Raw genomic sequence first — 14,551 nt, 5'->3', positions numbered from 1 at the left:
CCGTTGGGCCCTGGCATCTTGAGCTTCATGTACCCATAGTGGGGTATGGCTTGAAAGCGTGCGAAGGAATCCCGCCCCAGAAGGGTGTGGTATCCACTATTGAAAGGGGCTACGTGGAAGAGCAACTCTTCGGACCTATAGTTATTAGGCGTACCGAATACTATGTCAAGTTTAATTTTCCCCGAGCATCGTGCTTCTCGACCGGGGATAATACCTCGAAAGGTGGTAATGCTTTGCTCGATGCGACTCTTGTCCATTTGCATTTTGTTGAGCATATCTTCGTATATAAGGTTAAGTCCGCTTCCGTCGTCCATGAGCACCTTGGTGAGTCGAAAGACGTCCACACTTGCATTTAAGACCAAGGCGGATGGTGCTTGGACTGATCGGGCCCTTGGTTCGTCGTCGGCGGTGAAAGTTATGGCCGTATGGCTCCAAGGGTTCATTGCAGTTACTTGATTGACTTCGGCGAGGTCGCGGAGAGCCCGTTTACGCCAATTATTTGAAGGAAAGGTCTCAAAGACCATCAAGACATTGACATCATCATCCTCCGAAGAATGCTTCAATGGAGTAGTGTTGGTGAGGATAGCCTCGCCGCTCTTAGCCACTTGCCGGAGTACCCAACATGCTCGAAGGCTATGTGTTGGTTCGGTGCTCGGCGTCGTATGTATCTGACAGGGCTTGTCGAGCAGTTTGTCAAGGACGGTTTTATATCCCATGAAGGGCTTGTTTTTATTGTCACTTGGCGTATGATCGGATGCCTCGTAAGCATGCATCCGTTTTGCCCATCCGGTGGGCTGCTTAAAGGCAGGAGGTTCCCATCGGGCTGTCTGGGCCTTCCAGGCGCTCTCCATCGCGCAGTACTTCTATACTATGTGCGTCAGGTCTGCAAAGTGCTGAATGCGGCGGCGGTTGAGGGTATTGAGAGTTCCCTCGTCCGTACAGTTGCGGCAAAAAACTGAAACCGCGTCGCCGTCGCAGCAATCTTTAATCTTGTTTTTTATAAGGAGGAATCTGGCCCAGAAGTGATGGACCGTTTCCTTAGGCTATTGCCATATGTACATTAGGTCACATATGTCTGGAGGGCCTGAATTGCTTGGGGAATATTGATCGTGGTGGGTGGGTGGAACAAAATCCAAATCCCGACCCATAATTGGATCCGGAGCTTGAAGGATCTCCGAGGTCACTGGTTCAGGACCAGGAAGGTCTTGACGATTTCTGAGCTTAATGTCTGGTCCTATGTTTGGAGGACATGAAGTCTCTTCCCGAGGATGGGTATCCGGCTCGCAGGGCTCGGAAATTCGAACATAGCTGGTCCTTAATTTAGGGGAAGAAGCGTTCTCGGCTCGCTCCTCCACGACCGCTACCAAGTGGGTGATCGGTAGGGGGTTGATCTCCCTCTGATCGGATTTGAGCCCAATCCGATCATAGTCTGTTGCGACCCCCAGGGCGGTGATGCGATCTAGCAGCTCGTTCAAGGACGAGACCTCTGCCGGGTCAATACGAAGATGATGTTTGGCGATTGTGGGGGCCGCTGTTGGCTTAACGGTTGGGTGAATGCCCATGGTAAAACTACCGAGCTGGAGGACCTGTCCTGGAGCTAGGGTCCTTCCAGAAGTAATGTCATCATTAATGCCAAGGCGAGCCATCGATCCTTCTATCGACAACACAAAGGAACTCTCAATGAAAGCACCAATGTCGGTGTCAAAATCGGTCGATCTCGGGTAGGGGGTCCCGAACTATGTGTCTGAGGATCGAAGGTAATAGGGGACAAGGGGAACACAATGTTTACCCATGTTCGGGCCCTCTTTATGGAGGTAAAACCCTACGTCCTGCTTGATTGTATTTGATGAGTATAGGGGTTACAAGAGTTGATCTACCTCGAGATCGAAGTGGCTAAACCCTAGATGTCTAGCCTGTATGAATTCTGATCCTCTCTACGGACTAAACCCTCCAGTTTATATACACACGGAGGGGCCTAGGGGTGTACAAAGTCGGTTCGTGGAAGAAGGAGATTACATATCCGGACACCAATCTTGCTACCCACGCAAAGGAGAGTCCTACTCGAACGCGGGGGTAAGCCTTCTGCTTTGTGTCTCCACGGCCCATCAGTCCGGCCCACATCCAGTAGTCCGGACACCTGAGGACCCCCTAAGCCACGACTCCCTCACTCATCAAGCATGGGCCACGACAGCCTTCTGGGCGAGGAAACGCTGGCTACTTACCAACAACACACACCCATGCCCCTTCTAAAGTGGCATGCAGATCTTCATCAAGATCGAAGATGAATAAAACCTCTCTCAATGGAAAAAGTTGTCACCTATATGCTCCCAAGCAGCTTGAGGTTGGCAGCACCTTTGCTGACTACAACACCTAGAAGGAGTTCATACTCCACTTTGCCTCGCGACAGCGTGGTGGTATGCAGATCTTCGTCAAGACTTAACCTCAAGATGCAGAACTTTGTGAAGACATTCATTGACAAGACCATCACACTAGAAGAGGATTCCCATGACACTATCAGCGATGTCAAGGTCAAGACTGCAGTAGGAAATGTTTCCACCAACCCATTGTTGGAAATATGCCCTAAAGACAATAATATTGTATTGAGAAAATACATCCTACCACCCATGGATAGTTACCGCACATGTCCTATATAATATTTTATCATTTAAATATGTTCATATACCATATCTAAGATATTTCAAAGTAAGCTATATGAAAAAATTGCATGTAAGTCCATAGTTTTTTTGTATATTTTGAAAATACCTTCATATTTGTATGTATAAAACAGTATATAAAATAACAGTGCATACTACCTAAAAATAGGATATATATATATATATATACTATTCAACTATTCTTATATACTACATATTACACGTACATACTCTCGATTTTGATAGATACTCCCTCCATCCACATATATAGGGCCTAATGTGTTTTTCGAGATTGCTTTTAACTATTGATAAGATTAATACTATATGAGTTGTATAGTATGAAAGTTATATCATTGGAAGCCCCCTTCACGTATGAATTTGACGGTATGCTTCGTGTATCTTGCATGTCATGTATTATTGCTCTAATATGTGGTCAAAGTTAGCCTCGAAAAACGCATTAGACTCTGTATAGATGGATAGAGGGAGTACTACATACAACATACCAAACTCATGTTACGCTGACTACCACTGGTGATAGGAAACATTTGTCCATATTGTATTATTATATTTCTCAGTTTATATTTCTACTAGTCATCTTGATAACATGATTTCAGAGATATATGTGCCTGTTTCTTCTTTTGATACCAACCTTATATATTTTCTCTCTATATATTATAGTTTTTTAAGGAACGGGCCTAATTTAAATGTGTTTTGTGTCTAAAAACTGTCATCATCATATCTTGATCCTGTGACAATGAGAGGGTTCGCTGGGATTTTTTTAATGGAAAACGGCCGCCAGATAACATTTTCACTAGAGAAGATATAATATCATGGAATGAAATATTTATTTATTCCATGTATCACGACAGATATAAACTACTCCCTTCGTTCATTTTTATAAATCGTTTCAGATAACTGAAAATGAGCTATTTTGCACCTTGTATAAAACGTCTTGAAGGTTTTATAAAAATGAACAGAGGGATCGTTGAATCTCTCAGAAGCTTGCCGGTGATCTCCACCACGTGGCCCTCCGGCGGAGCACGTGGCCTCCGGTGGAACGGCGGAAGCCATAGGAAGCACACGGAGAGGCATCTGGTCCATTCTGTCCCCATCCCCAAGCAAGGAACCAAATCCAGGCCAGAATATTAAACGCAACACAAATCTCCACACACTACCCGCTGCCAATCTATCTGCGTGGCACGTGCCCCGCACCGTGGTCGACGCCCTACGCAAAGCACATCCCAGAGCAGAAACGAATAGGTGTTGTCCACTAGAAAGGGGAACATAATTCAGGGCGGAAAGGGGAGGGAGCGGCACTGCTCCGCGCACGCACCTTCTCCGCATCCACCGAGCAATCCGGCCCGTGCGCCACCGCCCACCACACGCGCGCAGCTCGACCTCGATCGCGCGCCAGGGCGGCGGGCCATGGCGTTCCTCTTCGGCGCCCTGCTGGGGCTGGTGCTCGGCGTCGGCGTCGTCATGGCGTTCGCGCGCATCGAGAATTCCCGCGCCGAGCAGCGCCGCCAGCTGGTACGCGCCACGAACCCCGCCCCCTCCTCGCGTTTCCAATTTCTCGTTCCCTCGCGCGCGATTGCGGTGGTCCGATTCCGACGCGATTCGGTTGGCCGCTGGGTTTGTCCGTCAATCTGTGCCTCTGCAGGTGCTCGAAATTAGGAAATGTTGGGTTAGGACGCTGCTGATTGGAAATCAATTGCTAGTATTCATGTTGGGCGGTGCGGATTAATTGTGGAGGCATGGGTGGTTCATTTATACGGGCCATAATTGCTACTAGGCTTTGATCCTGATCACGCTTGTTGTTTCCAGTTCGGGTATATTTACGGCTGCGGCTTCGCCATTAGCTGCATTCAGTCTAACTCAGCTGGGCATTTTGACGAGCAGTTGGCGCGCGTCTAGCAGCAGGGGGAGGGCGCGGGCATGGAAGCCTCCGGCGAGTTGGCTCTGGTCCTTGCCGGAGGCCGGCCGTAAGGCTGCTCCGCTCGACGACTAGGCGACACGAGCAGCAGCCCTGTGCCCTCTGTGCTGCTGGCCAAACGTACAGCTCCGCCCCGGGTCTGCTGGCCTCTTCGTGCCTCGGCTCCCTGGCCCCTGTCAGCCTCTGTGCGCTCCGCTGCGAGCCGCACAAGCTCCGTGATGGCCGACGCGCAGGTTGTAGCCGTTGTCGGCGACCGCAGCAGTGCCCTCCGACGCGCCGGGCAGCACGTTGGGAGAGGTGGTGGCCTGGTGGGGTACAGGGCATCTGCCAGCAGTCGTCAGCAGCATGATGCGCATGCACAAGTAACTCGGGGCGGTGCCGTGCGCAAGACTGAACACGATGATGGGGTCCCATGGTGGCAGCGTCCACATGCCACACCTTAGCCGCTAGGTGCTTCATCTCGGCTTGCACAAGGCGGTATTGCTTGTCCGCCGCTAGGTGCCCTGTGTGAATTGTGCACTTTGAATACGTCCTTACATTGAGATGAGCATTCCAAAAAGTGAAAACACCTTTTTTTAAAAGTAATTAATGCTTTGGTTTACTGACTACCCTGTGCAACTCTTAGGTGGTGTTTGGTTCTCTAGTCCTAGGACTTTTTCTAGTCCCAACTAAAAAGTCCCTAGTCCCTAAAAAGTCCCTCCCTGTTTGTTTCCAGAGACTAAAAAGTCCCTAGTCCCTTGCTAGAGGTTATTAAATGACCATGTTGCCCCTAGTATATATAAAAATAACACTCAAACAACACCATGGGGTGGCGGGCCAATGGGTGCATGGAGGGACATTGTTGGAAAAGTCCCAAAAAGTCCCAAAAAGACTCTCCTTGAGAGTCTTCTTCATTTAGTCCCAAATGCCTAGTTTAGTCCCTAAAAAGTCCCTCCCGTTTGGTAAAAAAGTCTCTAAAGGGACTTTTTCTAGTCTCTACACAAAAAAGTCCCTGGAAACAAACACCCCCTTAGTTCCACCACTCCCACTTTTAAATTTTGGTGAGCTGTGAAAAAATTATCTTGAGAACCTAGCAACTATTATTTGCTGACAAGAATATCTTCCTACAGCAACACTTGTTTGTGGACTGGTCAATTCTCACCATAATTTTACCTGTCTGCAGGCTGCTACAGTTTCATCTTTCTCAAAATTGTCTGTTCAAGATCTGAAGACACTTATTCCTACTGAGGCCTATCCATCGTGGGTATCTTTCAACCAAAAGCAGAAGTTGAGCCTTTCTCTCTCTTAACATTCTATTAAGCTTTGACCTTGGTGTTTCCCAATGTTGTGCTGATACCTTAGTTTTCTGTTTTTCATAGCTTAAATGATTGAATGACCTTGGCCTTATCTAATGTTGTACTGATACCTTATTTTATTTAACTTCTACAGCTTAAATGGCTGAATCAAGAATTGGTGAAAATCTGGCCATTTGTCAATGAGGTGCTATTCCAGCTTCATTTAAGTATCTACTATAGTTCTGATACAAGATACTGAGTTTTCCTACTGCGTCTTCTGGATATTGGAAGTTTACTTAGGATGGCAAGTCTGGTTATTGTAGGCTGCATCGGAACTGATAAAATCTTCTGTGGAGCCTGTATTCGAGCAGTACAAGTCATTCATTTTGGCCTCCATCCATTTCTCAAAGTTGACACTTGGTACTGTTGCTCCTCAGTTTACAGGTAGGACATTGTTATAAAATCTTGATAATTTGTTGATGGATAAATGGTCATTCTTTTTGTATCGGACAGTATAATATACCGGTATAGTATGGTATAGTTTGCGTAGACAAGCCTTTACTTTTGCGCACAAGAATTAAGGAGTAAAGTCCGTCACCTTATTTATCCCCATGCATAGTAGATTTTTTCTCTTAAGAGACATAATTAGTTCTCACACGCATGCCCTTTTCACCATGTAAATTTGAGTGCCACACTTACAAGAGAGTAAAGTATGCCTAGAGGTTGTCAAACGACTTACACAGAGAACGGTTCACTGTCTACTTAAAGAAGCTGGAAGAGGACATCAATTGCCAGCCAGAAATCATTTTATTTATTGTTTTGCTAACATTTTGTTTGATTTGGCTATGTTCTTTTGATACAGTAGCCATAAGTGAAATATGTAGTTCAATTTGGTTTAATTTTTTTGGACAATGCTGCTAGTAAGAAAGCGGCCAGGACTTAATTCTCATTTTCAATGGAAGGATGAAGCAACACATTGTCATTTGGCTTCCTATGCCACCCCCACCCCCAACCCCTTGTGCTCTTGTTCGGCTGCAGGTGGTAGTTGTTCGCTCCTTGTATTTATATAATCTATGCTCCTAGACTCGGGCATACTTCAAATAATTCTCTTTAATAGGCACTTAGTCTTTGAACTGATATGACAGGTTCTGTAGAGCTTCCAATTGCTGGGTAAATGACGACTTAGGTCGCATGTGATTTTAACTAATGCTTGCATTATAACAAATACTATCTATGATGACAGTTGGAAAACTCAACTGTGTCATAAGGATGGCATCTCTAAAAAGTACGTTGCTTTGTGGTGTTCACGTTGGTGGCCAGGTCGGCCGGTGGTGCCATGTTCTTTGTAATATGGATTGGGTTGTAACGGATTTAGCTCGGTTTTCTGCGAGTTAACCGGGCAACTCTTACTCTCTTCTTAATTAATGAAAATGGCAAGTCTTTTGCCTCATTTCAAAAAAAGGAGGATGCATTTAGTATATCTGTGTCAAGCTCATCATAATTTGTACATATCACACTGGGGGTGCCTTTATGACAATTGGTGCCCGTCTAATGTTGGAGGAGGGAGGAATAAGTAGAGTGGCACATTATCTTGTTAAAAAATGATAAGATGGAGCTGGAGTTGAAACAAGAGGGGATGATTTGCTGGGGTTAGATATGTAGAGTGATTGTGTCACCAGTTATGACCAGGCATTTAGTTGGATAGTGATGAGATGATTTGATTGATAATTTTTGTAGCTCTGTCAAACAATTTTAACATGTTCACTCTTGTCATAATTGTTGCATGGCTTTGTTTCTCCAAACAAACCCGGTAAGAGAATCATAATCTTTGTTTGCACTCCTGTTTTAGCAATAAATCTTTTCATGCTCCATGAACCAAAGCTCTGTGCTCAGCTTTTACACATGCCCAGGCCAGAATGCCCTGTTTTGCTACTGCATCGTACGTCGTGGATACTTCTTTATTTGAAAAAAAAAAGCCCTGAAGTATTCTGCATATCTCAAATCATTTCATATAATCAAATAAGAAGACATCTCATGCTTCAGCTTAGGTTTACGATGATTTGCTGCATCTTATCGAAATTATGATACAATGGTTGATGTTCTCCTACAAATAAACATCCTTGGTTTTTGTTGATCATTCTAGCAAAACTTTTCAGGAGTTCAAATTCTGGATAGCGACAGTGCTGGTATTACTATGGAGCTTGATATGCAGTGGGATGGTAATCCCAATATAGTACTTGACATTCAAACAACTCTGGGAATTTCACTTCCTGTACAGGTAACTTACAAATGTTGCAAATGGAAATTAACACAGATTTTTTTAGTACCATGCAGTACCAAAACATGATCTTATCTTACTATGGAGTACCCTTATTGTTTGTCAAGAAAAAAGCAAGGACCGATTGTATTTAGTCCTACCAATTGCAGTTTGAAGATTCAGTTTCCTTCAATTAGAAGTGCATGCGCGTAGTACTATTGGTTCAGTTTTTGGGAGGGAAAAGAAAGAACACTGTCTCAGTTTACAAGTTTCATCACTGAAGCTTTACTTTGTGTAATGCTACACATTAACCTTGTTTTCTTATTAGTTTTTATTGCACCATGGTATAACCTTATATCGAGTACTAATTATCATTCTCTAAGTCCTTTCATCTCTAGGTGAAAAATATTGGATTCACAGGCACACTACGGCTACTCTTTAAGCCTCTGGTAGCCGAACTCCCATGCTTTGGAGCTGTTTGCGTTTCTTTGAGAGAGAAGGTATATCTGTTCTATCCAATCTTGTGATCTTGAGGAAAAAAATCACAGGTTGCATGATATCATTGATTTGATTGTAGAGCAAGGTGGATTTTACCCTCAAAGTTGTTGGTGGCGAAATGACAGCAATTCCTGGAATTTCTGATGCAATTGAGGTTTGGTAACCGTACATTATCAACTAAACTACATTATACATACTGTTTTGCACATCTCAGCTCAGGAAACAATTCAGGGAACAATACGTGATACCATCGAGGACACACTGACATGGCCTAATCGCATAATTGTCCCCATTGTGCCAGGAGATTATAGGTAATTAACTGCTTTGATAATTTGGGAGTATAACTTACATGCCTGTTTCCATAGTAGTGATAATAGGCCTGCTATTTTCAGTGATCTGGAGCTAAAACCTGTTGGATTATTAGAAGTAAAACTTGTGGAAGCTAGGGATTTGAAGAACAAGGACCTCGTTGGGAAGTCTGACCCTTTTGCTGTGCTATACATACGTCCACTGAGTGCAAAAACGAAGAAAAGCAAAACAATAGTAAGTGAGTTGTGCTCATCTGGTCAAATCAAAGAAGATATATCCTTACATATATTGTGCTGCAGAACAATGATTTGAACCCCATCTGGAATGAACACTATGAATTTGTGGTGGAGGACTCATCTACCCAGCACCTGACTGTGAAAATTTACGACGACGAAGGGCTCCAGCCGTCAGAGATTATTGGCTGCGCTCGAGTAGACTTATCGGATGTTACGCCTGGAAAGGTCAAGGATGTTTGGTTGGAACTTGTGAAAGACCTGGAAATTCAGCGTGATAAGAAACCTCGTGGTCAGGTCAGTTGTTACACTTTTCAGCATAACTTTTCTACTCCATATACGGAGTTATAATATGTGGTGAAACCATAACATTGCTGTCATGGTTTCCTGTTATTTTCTTTTTTACCATTATGAATGTGTGGCTGATTAGTACTACGATTCTCAGTGTAAGATTGTAAGGAACATATCCTGCCACTTTTGCTGTTCATTTATTTTTTATTTTGATAAAAATTAAGAAAGCGATTTAAGTGAGGTGTTGATATAACCAAGTCCTGTGAACCCATCTTCCTAGCATTTTCTGAATGTTACTCCAAGCATCCACTGTTTGCCCTTCCCCACCAGTTAGCTGGACGACGAAGATGGCCTCCGGTCATATCATGCCTGACACTGGGAACACTGGGTCGGGTCATCCTTATCCACTGTCTCTGCCCGCTTTCCAAGCAGGCCTTGCTGCCTGGTAAATTTGGTCTTCTTGTCTGACGACACCACTGCCTGAACTGACGACAGCGTGGCACTGTCAGCCTAATCTGCTATCTCTCCCTTCTCTTATGTCCTTGGTTCGATTCAAATTTTCTGCCAGGAAGTTACAACAACAACAACAACAAAGCCTTTAGTCCCAAACAAGTTGGGGTAGGCTAGAGGTGAAATCCATAAGATCTCGCGACCAACTCATGGCTCTGCCAGGAAGTTAACAGAATTAAATCCAATTTTGTCTCCCTCCACATACTTCTACTACATTCTAGATAACTTGGTCCGTAAGTCATATTTTTCCTAACCTTTACGCAGTGTTTTCTAGAGTCTTCTAGCTATGAGTGGAACTGAGCTGTTAAGACTTCATAAAGCCTATAAATATGTTATTTAGGATATATTTGGGTTGTCAATGTTTGTTACTTCTTTTACGATTACAAGTAAATCATTACACTTACACACACGTGAGTACGTTGCTTATCATTGAAAAGTACTCCCTCCGTCCCATAATATAAGAACGTTTTTGACATTACTGTAGTGTGAAAAACGTTCTTATATTTGGGACAGAGGGAGTACATCATTTTTGTCAAAAGAACAATACGTGTCGGTGACATGGAAGATGTTAAACCTAGATTGATATGCCTATCAATGAAGTGTTAGTAATGACTTAAATTTTCAAGCATCACAATGTTTGTGTTCAGTATACACTTCGTCAATGTGTATGTGTAGCGATGGCAGTGTGTGGTATGTGCATGTGTGTGTGTGTGTGTGTGTGTGTGTGTGTGTGTGTGTTGAGATCGTCATTTTAGGAAAATGTATTATGTCGCCGATATTCAGCGACATTGACACTATAATTCAGTCAAATCTACAAATTCAGAGTGTATTAGATTTGTCTAGCAAGTTATCGAGATTGTCAATGAACCAAGTCGCCACAAATACATATTTCGCAGTTTTCCTATTTGTGGGCAGTACCAGAAGGATAGAGAAACTTACATCAACAATTTATCACAATTTTGTATCTAAGAAAAATATTATATTTCAGCTTATTTGTCGGTATAAATATTTTTAAAATGGGTTTTTATCATTTATGCCACTAGTTGTGTCCCACTACTCTGTTTTGCCATTAGAAATTACAACTGCTAAAAAGTGCCATCGTTACGTGAGATGCTTGCTCAAAATGCCATTAGATATCTAAAAAATGCCATCATTTCATTAGATGTTTGCTCAAAAATGCCATTAGACATCGTTATTGTGAGGTCAAACTCGTTGACCATGTTATATGACAAAAATTCCCCTATACCCACATGTCAGCTCTCTCTATCTCACAATGATAAGTGTGGACCCCACTTGTCAGGAGTAAGTAAGCGAATAATTTTAGAGGGAAATAAGAACGCTGTTGGGATCAAGTGGGACCCATACTTTATTGTAGTGAGATAGAGGGAGAGCTGACATGTTGGTCTATAGGTATTCTGGTCATTATAACATGGCAAACGAGATTTGAGCTGACAGTAAAGGTGTCCAGTGGCATTTTTTTAGCATGCACCTAATGAAGCGATGGCATTTTTGAGCAGTTGAAATTCTTAGTGGCAAAACTGAGTAGTGAGACTTAACCAGTGGCATAAATGATAAAAACTATGTACATGTGATTGATTTAATATTATATTGGTATATATAATATAGGAGTATAGATATACACTTACAATTTTTGTCAACTTTATTTCCTTAATGCCTAAACTGGCAGGAAAGGTGACTGCTGATTAGTATGATGGGTATTTATAGTTGCAATGTTATCCATAATTTCCTTCTGAATACACTGATTCTTAGAGTAGAGGCATCAGAGCTTCATTTTCACGGCAATACCATTGGTATTCTTTTAATAAAGAAACTAATTTACTAGTAATTGTCAGACGTTGTTCTCACCTACCAAGTTAACAATCAAAGAGGAGTACTAATCATCACGCATCTTGGCTTTGCTTCTCTTGGCCAATCAATATTGACAACAAAGTACTCCCTCCGTTCACAAATATAAGATGGTCTAACTTCTTTCTGAATCGGATGCATATGGACACGTCTTAGTGTGTTTGTTCATTCATTTCAGCCCGTATGTAGTCCATATTGAAATATCCAAAACATATATATTTGTGAACGGAGGGAGTATCATATACCGGGACATAATCCCCTAAACTGTGGTGATAAAGATTTGTTGTGGAGAGGCTAAAGATATGTTCACTCTTCATTTTCTGTAATTATATCATCATGAAAATATCTCTGTTGGGTTTCTTGTGGAGAGGCTAAAGATTTGTTCACTCTTCAGGTCCACCTAGAGCTCCTGTACTACCCTTTTGAGAAACAAGAAGGGGTTTCCAATCCTTTTGCTGGTCAGATCCAGTTAACTTCTTTGGAAAAGGTCCTCAAGACGGAATCTAATGGATATGATGTCAACCAGAGGAAAAATGTTATTACGAGAGGAGTCCTTTCAGTAACTGTTATATCTGCAGAGGACATACCAGCAATGGATGTGATGGGGAAGGCTGACCCGTTTGTCGTCCTGTACCTGAAGAAGGGGGAAACCAAAAAGAAGACTAGGGTACTCTCTTATCTCCATCTGCAGTGCTGTTCTTATTTTTTTCCCACATATGATTCCAATGTATTTGCAGGTTGTGACTGAGACGTTAAATCCAATATGGAATCAGACATTTGATTTTGTAGTAGAAGATGCCCTGCATGATTTGCTCATTGTGGAAGTATGGGACCATGATACATTTGGAAAGGTGTGTTTCTGTCTTTATCTTGTGTAGCTCGTGTACACTTATTTTCTCCTTATATTGTTTCCGTTTGGCTTTGAGATTGTCCTGCTTGTGTTACTACTGCCTTTCCATAGTTATATCAGATAGGTTTTGTCTGTGTAACATACTAAAATATGCGTTTAATTTTTGACTGGGCATATGAATATATGTGTTTTCATAACGCTGATTGTATGACGGGTTTTTCATGCTGGTCATTGGATAAAAAAGTGCGGATATAAAATGAAGGGACTATGTTTCTTTTTAAATACTCTCTCCATCCGAAAATAAGTGTCTCGACTTTGTACTAACTTTAGTACAAAGTTATACTGAAGTTGAGACACTTGCTTTGGGACGGAGGGAGTATTAAGAAAGAATTAAGAAAGCCACCACAATTTGATTTGAGCCAGGTGGTGGGGTTGTACACCAGCATCTCCTTAATTTACTCATACAACTTTTTGTGTGGTTTTGCAATGTGTTTGCCACAACAGGTGAGATTTTTGTGCGTCAACCATCAAATCATGGGAGTGTAGCTGCATCCTTTTCAGAAATGATCTTTGTGGATCCCAGAAAAATGCGAAAAAATCCGTAGTAACGAGAATACCGTGCTACAACGGATTGGTATTTGATGCACATGATCTGTGCTACCAGTGATGAGGGGATAAAGCGCGAGAAATAATTAATCAGGGGGTTACTCGTAACTTGTTTGGGGGGAGGGGCAACACCGCAACAATGTATCTAATCTGGCTTTCTGTGTGATATCTCCTTCCAAAAGGTCTATCTCTCATCTTTCAAGGTGTACTTCCATTCCTTCATCCCCTGAAAAGCTCACATAGAATGGCGTATGATTAAGGTTTTGAAACATGCACCGGCTCAGTCTCTCGAAGGTGCTCATAGGGGTAGGGTGGGGGAGCATGTGTTCATATTTGTGAGTGCCTGCGTTTATACTGTGTTTTTCAGAAAAAAAAAAGTCTTGGTCCAACTAACTAGCTCAAAACTTTACCCTCCAGTAGTAGCAATAAGATGTGGGAAGTTTTGGCCCGAGTACTGCACTAAAAATCCATGTGTGGTTTTGAGCTAATTTTGTGCCCTATAAGCTCAAAGCTGTTGATCGGATCTGTGGTTCTGTTTTCTCAGACTAAACTCGTTATCAATAAGCTCGAACCTGTTGATCAGATCTATGGTTCTGTTTTTTCAGACCAACTCCTTATCCGTTGAAATTGCAGGATTACATAGGGAGATGCATCTTGACACTTACCAGGGCGATACTCGAAGGCGAGTTCCAAGATACATATGTGCTGCAAGGTGCTAAATCTGGAAAGCTGAACCTGCACTTCAAGTGGACGGCACAGCCAATCTACCGTGATCGTGACAGGGACCAGTGAAACCTGCATAGCTTCACACGATAAGACTGCCTTCTTCCTCTACGATGCCTGTATATTAGCCTTTCAATACACGGATCCGCTTGGGTCTTGTAAGTTGTAACCGTGTATAGAGACCACTTTGTGATTAGTCATAAATATCGTTCTACATATGTCCGGATCTATATAAAAAGTCACGTTTTCGTCCAGAAGCGAGGGGAAAAAAAACTCAACGGTGCTGATGCTCGCGTGCAACTCTCTGGCCTGCGGAGCTGCTGCTCGCGCGGGTCGCCGAAAAAGGAAGTTTGCTTGGTTACTTGGGTTGTTATTTCTTCTTGTTCGTTCACTTGCTGCTCGTTCGTTATGTTTTTTGTTTGATAGATTTGGAGAAAAATAAGGAACTAAAGAAATGTTCGTAAATTTGAGAAAGAGTTCACAGATTAAAAAAAATATGAATGTGAAAAAGAGTTCGTAAATTTAAAATATCCATGAACTTGAGAAA

General features: G+C 42.8%; 1 protein-coding gene across 1 annotated transcript; it reads left to right on the top strand.

The window, feature by feature from the left end:
- Window positions 1-3,934: 3,934 nt before the first annotated feature.
- LOC119315032 (synaptotagmin-5-like) lies at window positions 3,935-14,258 on the top strand. The gene is made up of 13 exons (XM_037589697.1): window positions 3,935-4,184; window positions 5,750-5,854; window positions 6,016-6,066; window positions 6,185-6,305; window positions 8,018-8,139; window positions 8,517-8,618; window positions 8,696-8,770; window positions 8,848-8,927; window positions 9,009-9,159; window positions 9,225-9,455; window positions 12,220-12,492; window positions 12,563-12,676; window positions 13,915-14,258. The coding sequence occupies exons 1-13, from the start codon at window positions 4,080-4,082 to the stop codon at window positions 14,071-14,073; spliced, it is 1,689 nt and encodes a 562-aa protein (XP_037445594.1). The 5' UTR covers window positions 3,935-4,079; the 3' UTR covers window positions 14,074-14,258.
- Window positions 14,259-14,551: the final 293 nt, after the last annotated feature.

This window comes from Triticum dicoccoides, chromosome 6A, assembly GCF_002162155.2.
Source record: "Triticum dicoccoides isolate Atlit2015 ecotype Zavitan chromosome 6A, WEW_v2.0, whole genome shotgun sequence".
Classification (NCBI taxonomy): domain Eukaryota; kingdom Viridiplantae; phylum Streptophyta; class Magnoliopsida; order Poales; family Poaceae; genus Triticum; species Triticum dicoccoides.
The sequence above is the reverse complement of the archived record's forward strand: the minus strand, read 5'-3'. Positions and strand labels throughout refer to the sequence as shown.

Coding starts and splice junctions, on each gene's coding strand:
- LOC119315032 (XM_037589697.1), top strand. CDS start 4,080: ATGGCGTTCCTCTTCGGCGCCCTGCTGGGGCTGGTGCTCGGCGTCGGC. Junction 8,140..8,516: donor GAATTTCACTTCCTGTACAG/GTAACTTACAAA, acceptor TTTCATCTCTAG/GTGAAAAATATTGGATTCAC. Junction 9,456..12,219: donor ATAAGAAACCTCGTGGTCAG/GTCAGTTGTTAC, acceptor TTCACTCTTCAG/GTCCACCTAGAGCTCCTGTA.